Source organism: Eurosta solidaginis, chromosome 4 (genome assembly GCF_040869045.1).
Source record: "Eurosta solidaginis isolate ZX-2024a chromosome 4, ASM4086904v1, whole genome shotgun sequence".
NCBI lineage: Eukaryota > Metazoa > Arthropoda > Insecta > Diptera > Tephritidae > Eurosta > Eurosta solidaginis.
This window is the reverse complement of record NC_090322.1, coordinates 130962642-130979642: the sequence shown is the minus strand read 5'-3', so window position 1 is coordinate 130979642 and position 17001 is coordinate 130962642. Positions and strand designations below refer to the sequence as shown.

The 17001-nt window shown below is 40.4% G+C and overlaps 1 protein-coding gene across 3 annotated transcripts in view; it reads right to left on the bottom strand.

Moving 5' to 3' along the window:
* Dsp1 (Dorsal switch protein 1) overlaps window positions 1–17001 on the bottom strand; it is a 242204-nt gene that overhangs the window by 75330 nt on the left and 149873 nt on the right. For all 3 annotated transcript variants that reach the window (XM_067782956.1, XM_067782957.1, XM_067782955.1), the window contains exon 3: window positions 9272–9433. In XM_067782956.1, the coding sequence (XP_067639057.1) occupies window positions 9272–9433 (162 nt within the window). The remainder of the gene's footprint in view (window positions 1–9271; window positions 9434–17001) is intronic.

The following is a 17001-nucleotide window of genomic DNA, read 5'->3' as shown; positions in this document are numbered from 1 at the left end:
GATCTGTAGAAAGGGAACTTATTAGCTTAATACTTAAGATGATGCGGGAACAACCAAGTAAGCCCCTTCCAACCTTTGATTCGGGGGGATGGTATAATGGTGTGAAGATGATAACGTGCGACAACATCGCGAGCTTGCGGTGGCTGGAGGAAGTGGTTCCAAACCTCCAAAGGCAAGGCACGACCGCGCGGTTTGAGGTGGTGGATAAAGCGCAAATCCCCACGGTACCAAAAGTTAAGGTATGGATACCATGCGTGATGAAGTCGGAGGATACACTGCGACTTCTGCAGAATCAGAATCCGAACATACCGACACATAATTGCAAGGTACTTACTGTATCTCGGCCTACGGAGGAAGGTCAGTTCTACATCTTCCAAATAAACAAGCAGGGGGAGGATATATTGTACACGCAGCTTGGAAAAATGTCCTTTGGTACAGGCAAAATTTATATGCGACTCAGGAAAAGAAGTCCCGTGGATGACACGCTGGAAGTGGGCGAAGTGGAAAAGGACCTTGAAAGCCTAAGGGAAAAAAGAGAGGTGGAGGTAGCCGACGTCACCACGAAGGTGTTAGAAGAGGACCAACAGCCAGATGGTGCTGTGAGTCGCACAGAGGAACACCCGGCACAACAGTTACAAGAGGCTGAAGGGGGCTTCGAACACTCTAAACCAAAAGGGCAAGGGGAGGACGACTACGTCACGACGAAAGTGCTGGAGGGGGACAAACAGCCCAATGGTGCTGCGAGTCCTATCGGACACCGAAATATACCCGCTCACCAAAATTTATCAAGATACCTCAAAAGTTGAGAGACTAGTTTACGTTCAAACAGGCAGAAAGACATGCTAACTCAAACCAGATTTTCAACCTCATCAACTTCGTATACTTATTGGTTGGTCAATCTCTTCTCCTTTAAGCACTTACAGTATTGAGATTGTTGACAAACTTAATATACCATTTCATTTCCGTGAAAGGTATAGAAAGTAAAACCTCCAACACAGTAAAGTGGTGTCGAGCGAACTCCTAACCGTTGAGGAGGGTTCGTTTGACGTGGCGCTGATCCAGGAGCCGTTGCTCTCATGGGGAGGAAAGGTTTCTGGACTTAGCGCGCGCGGATTTGGCGTTTACTATGCGCAAATGGAAGGGCGGGTGCGAGCTGTAGTAATGGTAAGGAAACAGCTGCATTCATATATGCTGCCTAATTACACTACTGAGGACCTCGTAGTGGTGGCCGTTGAGCAAAGGAATAAGCAGATACTTATCTGGCATCCTGCTACATGGCCCATGCTGCGGAGGTTCCACCGATGGAGTGCAAGAGGCTAGTACAGGACGAAGGGCGCAAAGGGCGGTTGGCCATAGGCGCGGAGGCAAATGCGCACAACAATGCGTGGGGAGGATCAGATGCGAACGAGAGGCGAATCTCTATTTTGTTACATCCTGCAAACCAATTTGCAGATAGCCAACAGGGGAAATGTCCCTACATACATTGGTTCAACATCCAGCAATGTTTTGGATATTACACTGAGCTCCGAACGTGATATATCAATGTATGATTGGATGGTTCTTGATAGACCATGCTTCTCCGACCATGCGTATATCAGCTTCAGCATCCCCCTAAAGAGGGTAGAGAAGGGAGGAACCTTTAGAAACCCTAGGTGAACAAACTGGACTAAATTCCAGAAACAGGTAGAAACGAAACTGAGACTACCCAAAGAGGTTGCCAATGTGGAAGAACTGGAGGAGTTTAATGAATTCCTAACTAGGACGCGTATGACTGTGTATAACAAAGCTTGCCCTCTAAGAAGATTCAGAGGAAAAGCAAAGCCGCCATGGTGGAGCAATGAGCTGAGTCTTCTAAGAAGACGGGTAAAATAAATGTTTAAGCTAGCAAAGACCGTGGAAAGCGAAGCGTGTCGGGACGAGTACATGGATCTACTGAGGATCTACAAGCGTGAAATTTCCAGGGCGGAGAGAATCTCATGGAAAAGTTTCTGTACGGACATAGAGTGCTCCAGCGAAACAGCACGGTTGAGAAAAGTCCTAGCAAAGGGAAATATATCCAGGGACTAATAAAGAAAGAGAACGGGGAATGGTCACGTAATAGTGAGGAATCCCTTGAGGTGCTTCTCGATACACAATTCCCATCGGGAGATGGTTTAGAAGAGCCAGCAGACAGCACTCACACTTCGATCACGGAGCGGGTAGTGCCGGGCTTGGTGACCGATACCAATATCGAGTGGGCAGTGAAGACGTTTTCTAAGTTTAAGTCGCCGGGCCCAGATGGTATATTCCCGGCCATGCTACAAGTCTCAAGTAGGGCGGTCGTGGAATGGCTTAAAATAATATTCGATGGGTGCATAAGACTGAATCATGTACCGCACTCTTGGAGAACTGCTCGTGTAGCTTTCCTACCAAAGGCGGGAAAGATCGGTCACGTGTATGCCAAAGATTATATACCCTTTAGGTTAACATCATTTCTGCTCAAAACCTTTGAGAGGCTGATAGATGTGTATATAAAGTCCAACGTGGATGAAAAGCTGCTCTCCACAACACAACATGCGTACACCAAAGGCAATTCGGTAGACACCGCATTGCATAGGGTGGTAGTAAGCGTAGAGAAAGCCCTGGAATATAAGGAATATGCTCTAGGAGTCTTCTTAGACATTGCCGGGGCTTTCAATAATGTCTCTAAATGGGCGATTATGGTCTTAATGACATTAAAGTACATCCAGTCTTAACCAGATGGATCGGCTGCATGTTAAATTGCAGGAAGATTACATCACAATGGGGATTGTACGATGCCACGAAATCAGTGGACAGGGGAACGCCGCAGGGAGGGGTGCTATCGCCTCTGCTGTGGACGCTGGTCATCAACCAACTGCTCAGGCGATTTGATGTGGGACCCGTAAAAATTACGGCTTACGCGGATGACGTTGCAATTGTCATAAGTGGAAAATGCCTTCCAACGATTAGCTCTTTGATGGATCGGGCGCTTCGGGATATTCATACCTGATCATCAAATGTCGTGCTGAAAGTCAACGCGGATAAGACGGATATTGTCTTGTTTACAAAGAGGTACAAAGTCCCAAATTGGATCAGGCCTAAGTTAGGAGGGGTGACCCTACAGGAGAAACCTTGCAGAAAGTATTTAGGAATCATCCTAGACAGTAAGCTGTCATGGAGGCTCAACGTGGAGGAGAGGGTGAAGAAGGCCTCAACGGCACTTTATGCATGTAAAAGAATGCTGGGGTATACGTGGGGCTTATCGCCCTCTCTTTCTCATTGGGTTTTTAAAGCGATTGTAAGCCCTATCCTATACTATGGAGTTCTTGTTTGGTGGAAAGCCACACAAAAAGCAACCTAGGCTGCCGGATTACTGTACCGTTTTCCAAGCGGAAATAGTAGCTGTAATCAAAGCAGTAGAAACCCTGGAAGAAAATAGTTCAAGCTGCAATCGTGTTAACTTTTATATTGACAGTCAAGCAGCAATTAAGGCAATAATCTCGCATACCACAGCATCTAAATGCGTGTTAGAGTGTAAACAGTCCCTGGAGAGAATCGGGACAGAGAGAAGCATACAATTATATTGGGTCCCAGGGCATATGGGAATAGATGGGAATGAAAAACTGGATAAATTAGCTAAAAAGGGCGCATCCCTTGAAGCTTGCTCCGTAGACGTCCCAATTAGACTGGGCGAAATTAAGCGAAGGCGAGAGGTGCACATGATCGACCAAGCAGGAAAGGTGTGGGTTCAAGCGCGGGGCTGTAAAGTGCTTCTATCATTAAAAGAGAGGACTGTAGGCTAATTACGGGTATTCTGACTGGACCTTTAAATTAGGCTTGTAGGAAGTGCGGGCTGGAGGAGGAAACGATCGAGCACGTTCTGTGCTCTTGCCCTGCGCTTGCCAGGCTAAGACTCCAGCTATTAGGAGTGATACAGCTGTCAGATCTAGAAGCAGCAAGTGGCTTAAATCCTAGGAAGCTTCAAGTATTTGCCAAGAGGACGGAGTTATTTTATAACATAGGTCCTGGTTTTTGATAGGGTTTTTCAGTTTGGTCGTTAAAACAAACTTCTGGTAACACTACGGACTTATTCAGTCTATGTGAGGTCCTCATGGACCGGCCAGCTCAACCTTACCTAACCTAACCTAACATTCTTAATACCTACTTTTCTCCCATAACCGGTTTCCGCTTTTTCGAACATTGTTCAGAATAAGAGGAAAGGGAAAAGTGAAAAAATTCGCAAAGGAATTTTTGTTTAGAATTTGGTTGTATATCCCCGCAATTATTTGAAGAGGGTATGTAACACTTGAGTATAGGTTCCACATATTTGGTAATTTAGGTGGGAGAGGTAGAGGGAATGAAGGAGTGGGAATGGGAGTGAGAAAGGGTTTGGGAGTGGGAATTCGTTTGGGAGTGAAACTGAAAAGTAAAATGAGAAGGTATGGAGATAAAGGAAATAAGGGAAGGAAAAGTAGTTCAATTATAGTATATTCGATGATATCGAGGTTGACAAGCGGAGTTTAGGTCCACTTTTCAAATATAGGGCAGCACAACATCTGCCTGGTACGCTAGTACGTTATATCGCATATCTCATGACATCGACGAGTCTTAATATATAAGAATGTGCGGCCAGAAGATAGTGCAATATTCGTACGCCCATCATAGGCCACAAGGTGGGAGGTGACTTGAGCTATTAACTTCTTTGTTAGTGTAATATCGTATGACTTGCACATAAGCTTAGATATTTTTAAGTCTCGCCCTTTTCTTGCTTGCCGGATCAATTGCAACCACTTTGCCAACTAATCGGATTTTTCATTACCTTCTTCTTCTTGTTATGATCGGAAACCCTGTGCAAATTTTGTTGTTTCGAGATTTCCTTTGGAATTTTCTACCTTGAAGAAAACAACAAGAGCTTTCTTCGCCTGCACTAGACTATATTTTAACAGGGAAAGAGAGAGCTAAAGAGCGGAAACAAGTTAGCGCATATGAAAGTAACAAGCAAATTCATAGAAAATCCTACGCTCAGAACCTCATGGAGTTTTGAGGTGTTCATTTGGACATAAATATTTGGGAAACAGGTAACCCATATACTGACCCTGACCGACGAGGTCTGGTTCACGGATGCAGGCCGTATGGTCACAGCAGTATAGCGCCATTGAATAAAGAGCGAACGACCTACAGGGTCCCGCGCCTGAGCTTCGAAAGAGATCTTGGGGCAACAATAGAGCCGGAGGGTTGGCGCAAGGTTGCGGAAATGGCAACTACACACGTGTATACCATTGGTTTCAAAGTAACGGAAGTGTTCGGGTCTGCTGCTTACTGTGTCGATCCAGAAATAAATAGAAATTCTAGCCGTTAAGAATCGCGTCAATATATATATTGATAGTCAGGCGGCGTTCACGGCAAATCTTAAACAATACTTCCTCAAGAAGTGTCCTGGAATGCAAAGAAGCATTGAAGAGACTTTGGGCGAACCGTACATCTACTATGTATTCTGTGTTTCCGGTCATAAAGGGATAGACGGTAACGATAAAGCCGGTGAGTTGGTAGAGGAGGGTGCAGCAAACGATGAATCGACTGTAGACGCCCCAAGCATTTTGGCAGAAATCAAAAGCAGACAGGAGTTGCAAATGATCCACCAAGCAAAGAAAGACGTGGACAAAAGCGCGGTGTAGCGAAATTGCTAAGGTCATGTGCAAATCCTACAACGTTAGGCTCACACAAATTTTCATATTTCTAAATGGACAAGCCTATAATAGGAATAAATGATTCCCACCGTTTTGTGCTCGTGTCCTGTGCTTGTTAGGCTAAGGACTCCAGCCATTAGGTGTGGAACAGCTAACAGATCTAGAAGCAGCAAGTAGCATAGGTCCTAGAGACCATCTAATATTTGCCAAGCGGGCGGAGTTATTTTATAACATAGGTCCTGGTCTCATGATTTGGCCATTCAGATTGGTCATTATGCAAACTTCTGGTAACACTGTGGACTCGTTCAGCCTAACCACCTAACCTAACCTTTGTTCAAATCACGTACTCTAAGTTGTACTCTAGCGGTTTTATCTCCAACACAGCACGCAGGCATATCCATAACTGGTGGAATAATATGTATTTTTTCTTTCATCTTTTCTTTCGTAGGCAACTCAAGCACCCTTTTCATTTTTATTTCAACACTTTTCTATATACATATTTTCATAGCTGCCGCCGTCAGCCACTTTACAATTCATTTTTGCGAACACCTTTTATGACGTTTTTGTTCGTCTTCTTCTTTTTCATGGTGAACGCACTTTAATAGTCCTTGTTTTATAACGAAAAAAAATTAATGTTTTCTTTTTTTTCATTATTTTTCTTGCAAACCATTTAAGTAAAGCATAAAAGAAAGTGAGTGTATAATGAAGGGTGAACTAATACATAATAAAAATGTAAACAAAATGAACGAAATAAAAAAAGGATTCCGACAACAATCAACCATCAAAAAATAAAGAGTTTACAAGGACATCTTGAAGCAAATTGGGTGGCACCGCTTTCGCTTTCAGGCATTGTTCGGCATTTTACAACAAATATTTACTTCTTTTTATTATTATTTTATTTGTTCGCCATTGATGAAAGCGTAAGTAGTCGAAGGATACAATTTGAGTGTCGGCAAACGTTTGCATCTGAGAAAAGCATAAAACAAATTATTGACAAAAGAGGAAGTGATACATTTTTAATTGAATCATAAAGGTGAAACACTTGAGGAATCCCTTGGTTTGGTGCAATTTAGTTTAGCTGAGTTTCAGATTAAGCGAAGTAATAAATTCGAATTATTAGTTTGAGACAATAAACTTGAAGAACCTTATCATGGACTTTTGACAAATAGAATATGATATAGAACTCATAACCAGCGTTATTTTCGGATCTAAAAAAACTAACGTTTAGATTTAGCACGTGGGTTGCTGAGAAAGTAGGCAGGTAGGTATAATGGCTGCGACTTATGTCGCCCAAATAGCCAATGAAAAACCATTTTGATGCCATAAAACTCGTATGGACCTACTGAATGCTACGTCGAGTTTGAACCTACTGAATGCTACATCGGATATGTTATACAAACAGCTCGAGTTTTTTTTTTTCTTAAACAAGAATATTTGGAGTATCTATTTCCGATAACCTTCACAGGTTTCGTAAAACGGGGCTTCCAAAGGATCTACATAAAATGTGTTCTAGCTAGAGTCGGGTATTTACACAGAAAATGTTCAACACGCTCGTTTGCAGTTACGTTTTTACAATTTCTGCAGTTGTCATTGTGCGAAATATTCATCTTTTTCCCATGTGTGCCTCAAGAAAGTGTTTCTATTGGAACTACCCTATGGAAGCAGAAGAAGAGGGCGGGCCCCCACTCCGTTGGTGGGACCAGGTGGAAAACGATTTAAACTGCCTTGGTGTGACCAAATGGCGCTATTTGGCAGAGAGAAGAAGCGACTGGCGCGCCTTGTTGGACGGCCATAACCGTTTAAACGGTTAAGCGCCAATTAAGTAAGTATATAAGCCTAAAGCGCAAATGACGAGTAGACTCCTTCTTTTCCTCCTTTCATTGTAGTCTGGCCATGTTGCTCTTGAAACTGCAAGGCCCGTGATGCTCTTCAACTTTTTCTGAGCTTTATTCACTTAACAATTCCGAATTTCCGCATTGGCTACCCCCAGGAGTATGTTTACTTCAACGCTAGTTATTCCCTCCATCGCTGAACTCCTACGTGCCAGCTCATCAGCCATCTCATTTCCTTCGATTTTGCTATGACCCGAAACCCGTTTAATGTATATATCCAGAGTGTCGATCAACGCAGCTATAAGTTGCTTAGATGACCCTACTAGCTTTGATCTAGTGTATGGTGCAGCTAGCGCCTTTATTGCTGCCTGGCTGTGCGAAAACATAGATACTTTGCCAGTGTTACGTTGCCGACCTCGAGTGATTTGCAGGCCCACAAAATCGCAAAGACTTCTGCTTGAAACACAATACAGTTTGACGCAGTTTGAGTGAAGTAGAAATCTCTAAAGAATGCGTATAAATTCCAGCCCCCCCGAGACCATTTTGGAGCCATCGGTATAAATTAGTAAACCGTTGTTAGCTGGAACCGTGCGCCTCTTCCAATCATTTCTATTTCAAATGATAGTGTTAACACCGCCCTCAAACTGCATTTTTTCGGAATTCAAAGTGCAGAAGTGAACTGATATGCCCTTTCTAAGTAACCTTCCAGCACCCAGATTTTCCGAGTCTCAGTGCGGTTTGTTCCAACGTACATAATACGTGTCTATCCCTACTTTAAAATCTTGAACCGCCTCTGGAAGACTACATTTGTACAAAATTTAAAAATCGGATGAAAACTACATCCATTCAAATTTATAAAATACCCTTTTCCCCGCATAACGAAGTTATTCTGAAATCGAGCACTACTTTTAAAACACTTTAAAAATAGTCCCGAAGTAAGTTAGATAAGGAGGAACTGGTCGGTCCGTGAGGATCTCACATAGACTGAATGGGTCCATAGTGTTACCAGAAGTTTGCTTAACGACCAAACTGAAAACCCCTATCAAAACCCAGGACCTATGAGCTGATGGCTATATTACTCCTAATAGCTGGAATCTTAGCCTGGCGAGCACAGGACACGAGCACAAAACGTGATCGATCCTTTGCTCCTAGGCCTTATTTGAAAGCATGTGAGGCCAGAAGGCAGTGCCCAGTCAGAATACCCGTCATTGGCATACAGTCATCTGTTTTTAATGATAGGATTAACTTTTTTAGACTAAGGTTGTAAGACCGGCACATGATCCGCGACACATTGTAGCCCCAGGATTGGGTTCATGCATTTACGATTGGCCAATCATGTGCAACTTTGGCCTTCTCTTTATTTCGGCAAATCTTGTTGATACTTCTGTGGTGCAGAATGGCATACATGGCAGCCGTCGGGGTTGTTTGCAGAATTCCCGTAATGCTAAGCAATAATAACCTTCTTTTCTGTGGCTTTGTTTTTGGGTGTGACTGGCTTCCAAAGTATAGGATTGGCTTTACAGTCGCTGTAGAGATTGTGAAGAGTTGTTTATAGCGTTGTGCGGTCCTGATTCAAACAGGCAGCGGTAAATTATAAAGTTTGAAAATTAGTACAAACAGTTTAAAAAGTCGCATGGTTTAAAAGTTAGGTTCAAATTTTTAGCTGTGTAAAAATTCATATTAAAATTAATAGTAAAGCAACTCATGAAAACTTGCAAGAGCTTTTGTATTTTTGGATAGCCTTGAACTTACCTTCCATCGCTCAGCGCACTTTCTGGAGAATTCAGCAAAGATTACGGTCTCGTCGGGATGTTTCTTCTTGTGTTCCTCCCGGCATGTTTGTACAAAGTATGCGTACGCGGTCATACGGCCTCGAGGTTTCGCATCAGCTTTAGCACCACGAATCATCGTGCTCTGTATTTTGGAAAAGAAAGAAAAAATTTTATTATTATAGGAGTTATAGATATGTTTAAGATACAAATTAGGATATTTATGTTTCTCCTAAAATATATATATAACTTTTCACTTTATTTTATGGATAATATATGTTTCAAGTATACATTGTCAAATCATACTAGGTTAGGTTAGGTTGAACTGTCCGGGCAGTGAAGACCTAACATAGATTGAATGAGTTCATACTATCGCCAGAAGTTGCTCAACGACCAAAGAGAAAAATACTATCAGAAACTAGGACCATTTTCATAAAATAACTCAGTCCTCTTGTCAAATATACCATAAGTTTTCCAGGACCTATGCCACTTGCTATTTCTATGTATATCTGGCAGCCGTATCACTCCTTATAGGTGGAGTCTTAGCCAGGAAAGCACAGGGCACGAGCACAAAACGTGCTCGAACGTTTCTTTCAACCCGCACTTCCTACATCTGCTATCACTTACCAAGCCTAATTTAAAACTAAGTACCGCCAGAAGGCAGTATCCAATCAGAATACCTGTTTCAGTCTACAGATCAGACTATAAATCGTAACTTTCTAAACACTTTGCTTTCAGTGAATCCTAGCGAAACTTCCTTCTTGGATACCCCTTTTCTCCTCCTTGGGTGCCCCAATGCATTTAAAATTAAAAGGACGTATACGCTAGTCATGGATGAGCCAACATAATGAAAAATGACTTGGTAAAAGCAATAACAAAATGATAATTCCGTTATATGTATATTGCTACAGGAGTCATATTTATATACAGAACGAAAAATAAAGCAATAAATTTGCATTGTATAGAAGAATTGCTGCCAACATGTACACACGCGAGTGAAAAAATTGCAGCAAAAAATATTTACGAATGTCAACCGTTCGTTTTTTTTTTATTTATCCGCGCTTTGGGTGCTGATGTTTTGCCTGTGGGCGGCGGCGAGTAGTTTGGTAAGGCGCATGAATCAACTTAAATGCAAAATATGGTCGGACGAGTGCAGGCTCGACAATTGGGATCTAAGTGTTCTTTGCCCAGTTCACAAGAAGGGCGATCCTGCAAACTGTGTCAATTACCTCGGATTTTGCTTACTCCAAACTGGAAAAAGAAGCTTCACCATGGGTTTGATGGTGAATGAGAACAAAATGACGTACCTGCTGTCATCAAGCAGAGTCAGCGGTTTTGTACCTTGGCAAACACGTCACTGTTGGCAGCAATAATTTCGAAATAGTAAAAAACTTAGTTTATTTGGGATCCAGCATTAACACAAACAAAAACATCAGTTTTGAAATCCAGCGAAGAATCACTCTTGCCACCAAATGCTATTTTGGCAATTGAAAAGTCAAGTACTCTCTCGGCAAACGAAGATCGTGCCAGATATCGTACCATGGACCATGACATCAGATGCGACAGCTCTGGAGTGCTCGAGGGAAAAGTACCTCTTCGTGTCGATGACGGCGAGTATCGAAGAATACTTAATGATAGGCTGTACGAGCTTTATGCAGACACCAATTTAGTCCAGCGAACCCGCCTATGGAAGCAGCGGAAGAGGGTGGCATCCACGCCGCTGGAAGGACCAGGTGGTTACCGTTATAAATTCCCTTGGTGTGACCAATTTGCGACCATCAGCCCAACGAAGAAGCGACTAACGAGCCTTGTTGGACGGCCATAAACTTTTTAGCGCCAATTAAGTACTTAAGTAGGTAAGTTTTGAAAAAAAAAAAATTAAGTTTAAAATTTGGGGAACTTAAAAAAACTTCATCAAAATTTTCAATGTTTTATTCGAATTTTTTGGGAATCGTTTAGAGGATGCAGTTTTATAGCCAATTTTAGTCTAACAAGGTACACGTTCAAAGTCTATCTAAAGTTCTATTGGGAAAAGTGTAGTCTTTGTACGCCGAAACACCATCAACCAGACTCCAACTCCAAATCTTTTTTATATATACGGGGCTGACTGACAGTGATAAAGTGTCCAGCAGAGGACAAGCAAATAAACAACCACAAAGAATTTCAGCTGATACATAAAGGGATGTTGTGTAAGTAATCGGGTTGAATGGTTGCCAGAGTGAGTTAAAAGATATACAAAATATAAATGTATAGATATGCGCATATTGTGCATATGTAGACACAGTGGTGGCTAAATTTATTGGAAGAAGTACGCTAGCCAACGAAAGCTTTGGAGTGACTAAACAAATGCTTAGTTAAGTCCTCATTCGGCGAACAAAAAGCATGCTCTTCATCTGTCTTCTTCCGAAGATTTATGAACCGCTGCATGTTAACGACAAGTAACAAAGAAGGCTTAATGAAATGTTCGAACTTTATGACGCTTAAATAACGATATAGCGGTCCATAGAATATTCCCATTGTGTTAGGATCAGAAAGGAAAAGACAGTTGGGTAATGTTGCTTTCCAAATGTTGAGCTAGGGAAGTTTTCATTCTGAAGGCCAAAGGAGACCCCAAAACTACGGCGTCCTTCCGCCTATTGTACATGCAAGACACTGCAGGAAAAATATGGAGAGCTTTCTGCAGTAACGCCTGGCGGCAGCGGCAAAAGATAGGGAGATCCGTCCCACCGAAAATATGGCTTCCAAAGAAGAAACTCCACAATAAATGTCATAAGAAGAGATAGATGAAGTCAAATATCAGGGACAGCAACACTGGCGGTGTTACTGATCAAACTGGACTTCAAAACAGATTTTAACACTGCATGACATTAGAATACTCGCGCAAAGTACCGGATTATATGAATATCTTGGGATACTAATTGAGAGGCCATGGTATGATTAACAGAAGTACGAAACGACTCACGGTCAAAGAAAAATGCAGATAATTGGCGGAGGAGTGAAGAATTTACTAATGTCAATTTTTAGCTATCATATGCCAGAATGTAGAGATATGTTGTTTCACGAACAGTGGAGCAATAGTCCTACACCAAATTCGATTTCAACTTTTGAACTGAACCCGTACTACTTATACTGCGGAAATATAGACGAAGTAAGTCACACTTCCGCCTTGCTAAACATATACTTGAAATTGTTAAGCAAATATCGGGAGCTACAAGACTCGCGGAACAACCATTTGAACCGTCTCGGTATCTACAAATGTAATATGGGTACAACCCAATGAATGGTTAAAAGTTGAATAGTTATTAAGACGTTCGGGGTCAGTATTTATACTTTTAATATCGGCCCTCTTTAGTATGAATGTTCGCCTGAAACCATAAACACCAGAGGTAGGGTCCCATAAGGTCAACGGCCAAAAGTTCAATTGACGTTATGACCATTCCAAATGGCCATAAGATCAATTGACCATATCAAATGACCTTATATTGTCTTTATGACCTTCCTTGATCTGACCTTACGAACATTTTGGCCATAAACATGTACAGCAAATTAAAATTGGCAAAAAAAATTCTGCCATTTACTTGAATTTGTTCTTATTTCAAACGAATTCTCCCCTCCCCAGCTTATAGTCAGGTTTGCCTCTTAATGAAACCCGATTTCGAGTTTTTTATTCAATATTTTCACAAAACTTTTGTATTCGATTTTTCTACTACACAGAATGGGACCATAATGTCAAAATCGTTGACATTGTAAACATTTGAAATTTAACGTAGCGACCATTTGAAGTGGTTATAAGGTCAATTGACGTTATGGCCGTTGACTTTATGTCACCTCCCTAATAAAGAGCTGGAGTACATAGTACAACAAAGCACAGCTTTATACAAAGGAATTCTAGCTACATATATATTTATGTGCTTGGTATATATGTAGGATATACTACATACCGGCACCACTCACTGTCACGAAAATGATGAAAGTGCAACGTAGATTAAGATGAATAAGAGTAGATGAGTAATGATGAAGGTAGTCCAGCAATTATTTATTATATCTCATTTAATTCCCTATGGTGAACGATGTTAGCTGTTTGATGTGAATACTGCTGGCGATTGCAACATGGCCGGTTGGCGTTGACGAAAATAATAATTTAGCAATGGAAACAGGACTTGCTTTTAGCATAGGAAAATCGATTGAAGCATGACAAGTACCATCTAAGAATAATAAACGCTATGAAAGAGATGGAACACTTAACATTTATACCAGCAGCAATTTTGTAGGTAGTTTCCGAAGCTTTGGCAGGTGGTGGTATGCGAGCCGATCTACCGAAGTTCACAGATGCAGTTGGGTCAAAGTGTTTTTGAGCCATGAAAAGCTTCTCAGCGAAAACTTGTCCGTCATTTCAGACTCGGTTGCAGTCGGAAAAAACAGTAGGCTCCGGCGCTTTCTGTGAGTACCAAGTACTCATGACGTACGACCTGTAAACATACAAGTGTACGTCTAAGAAAATAATGTCTTTAAGTTAGCTAGAGCTCACCCCCAGGTTGAAGTAAACCCACAATGGAGGATACTTTTCCAAAATCAAACAGTTTCAGTTTGCGATAAAAGCTTCGTCGGCTTCTTGTCAGGATCAACCGATGACGATAAGCCGTTGTTTTGTTATCGGTTCATTACACAGTGCTACAAAAAAAAATATTTCAAGCACTTTTGAACCGACCTAGTGTTCGTCGTAGGTCTTGATGAGTAGATCAAGATACCGCGTTTCAAAATTTTCTAACACCCCGAAATTTTCAAGTTATTGTTGAAAAACTGTTTTTCTTGTACCTCGCGCATTCAAAAATTCGTTACTCCGTCATTTTTCCATCAATTTTTGACGGCTTACTAGTTTTGGAAAGCCGAGAGATAGGGCTTCAAAAATATATATATTTGTCTACACTTTTTATAGCAAATTTTTGAGATTTTTTAAAAGTTATCTAAAATTTTCTCGTTTTTTTTTAATTTTTCAAAGTTTTACGGCTTTTTAATGTATCATTTCTTTAATGAAAATTTTTTTTTCTTAAAGAGATTGAGAGAATATTCTATCTCGAGTAAAAAAAGTGCTGGCTGATCATATTCAGTTGAGAATTGTTGAAATGACAACACTTTTTGTGAACAAGAAAATTCTGCTCTCATCGTAGAATCGATATCGCGCCATGTCAGGATTGAATGTATGATTTCAGTATATCGTCGCCGTTGTTTTCAGCATTATATATGCTTCGTTTAACCTTTTTTTTATGATTTAATTATGAAACAAAGATAAACAAAATTATTTACTTTTATCATCAAATCATGCGTTAGGAAAAATTGATATGACCACGGTTTTGACAACGGTTTTTCTTGTTTGTGGAAATGAGATATACAGTGCTTTAATTGCTCTCTGAGACATTTGCCTCTGTAAGATAAATGACAAGACGAAACATAGGATACTGTCATTGTGATAGAATCAAATCAGTCAGTGTACGTGTTGCTACAAGGTACTTTTTTAACAATGTGTGATAAGCGTAATAAGTTTTGTTACGTCTGCGGGTTATTCGTTGATACGCAACATCGTGTACAATTAAAAACCAATGCATCTTTCACAGAGGCTTTCACATCTTTCTTTAATCGAGTGTATAGTGAAAATGTTTGGTATGAACCAGAGTATGCTTGTGTGAAGTGCTCCAGCGCACTCAAAAATGGAAAACGGGGAAATGCAACAAACAACCTTTACCATACTCAACCCAAATGATATGGCATCGTCAACTTTTCCATAAGCCAGAAGATTGCTACTTCTGCAAAACAAAAACTGTTGGTCATCACTACAAAACCCATGACCGTATACAATATGCTAATGTGTTAACTGTATCTCATCCAATCAAGGGAGAAATATAGACTATTCGTGATGCAATTTCCGAACCGCAAAATTCATTAGAAGCTGATGATGAAGAAAACTCTGACGGCCTAGAAATCAACGACACGAACTCCATTTTCTGCATTCACATTTGGATTTCTTCCCTGAAAATCTGGGACAATTTAGTGACGAACAGGGAGAACGGTTCCATCAGGAACTATTAGAGATCGAAAAATGCTTTGTCGGAAAAAGTCAGATCAGAATGCTGGCAAATTATTGCTGGTCTCTAAAGCCCGATACTGACGATGTGGCTTATAAACGTAGAAGATCTAGCAAACATTTTTAACAGCTATCGAAATTCGAAGTTTTTTTTGTATTAAGCACATAAAATAAAACAAAATTTTATGTAAATATATTTGCAACTATTTATTTCTTTTTTTTTTCTCTCCAACGTAGGAGCGAAATAAAATTACTCGAGAGATGATATAGATAAATAAAAAATATCGAAACTGTTTAAATAATTAAAGTCAATAATTGGAATTTTGTTATAACAAAAAATAATTGGTGGAATAAAAGAAACGATAAGAATGCTCAATACGATGGCAGCGATATACCGAAATCATACAATTAATCCTGACCCGACGCGATATCGATTGTACAATGAGAGCAGAATTTTCTTGTTCACAAAAAGTCTTGTTATTTAAACAATTCTCAACCGAATTTGATCAACCAGCACTTTTTTTACTCGTTAACTTTATTTTATTTTATTTAACTTTACTTTATTTTATTTTTATTTTTTTACTTTATTTTATTTTTTTATTTTATTTTCCTTTTTTATTTTAATTTACTTTACTTTATTTTATTTTAATTTATTTTATTATTTTATTTTATTTTCTTCATTTTAACCCATTTTATTTTATGTTAATTTATTTAATTTAAATTTTTTGCATAATTATTTTCTTTTTATTATTTTCCTCGTTTACATCGTAACGATAACTTTAACGTTTACCAAAAAAATTAATCAATCAATTCTATTTAGGTAGTAAACGAAATAATATAATTTTGTTTTTTTATCATATCATTGGACGTTGATCTGGAACACATGAGCAACAATATCAGTGAGACACTCCAGCACAAACAACACGTGATTACCTTGAAAACTCTTTCACACCATTGTCTCCACTATCAACGTGTTGTATGGCGTGCAAGCACAACTACATACGAACGCTGCTCCAGCGGGTTAGAGGGTCAGAATATTCCCGCGGAAGGTATGCCTGTCGTAAGAGGCGACTAAGATACCAGCTTCAAGGGGCTGTGTAGCGCAACCCTTCAGCTTGCCAGCGCAATATATAGCTTCTCCAAACCCAATTGTCAACCTCACCTATCGGCGGCGAATCCTGTTTCACTAACAGATGAGGCTCTGGCGACCCCAAGCCCCTCATGGAACTTGGGGGTGGGGAGGGAGGGGATGGCCTGAAGGTTTAATGTGGCCACATAAATCGTTCCCGAGATGGTCGGGCTAGCACCTTAATGGTGCTGTGGTACCGGAGCGTACCGGATCTGTATCTTAAACGTTTTCTTAAACGAAACGAATATATTTTGATAAGTTATTTTTGCCCTTTAACAAAACGCATCTCTGCTCCATACACATCAAGCATACATAAATCCAGGGATGCATCTTAACGTTAAGCTAATCGTTTATCAAAAAATTTCCACCGTTTCCGTTGAAACACTTCGAAATATTACCGATAAAGAAATTATCAAGATAAATTGTATCTCGTTTTTAGCCGAAACGAAAAGCTTTCGTTAACGTTAAAAACGTTAACAAAAACGTGATACTTTATGTTTGAATT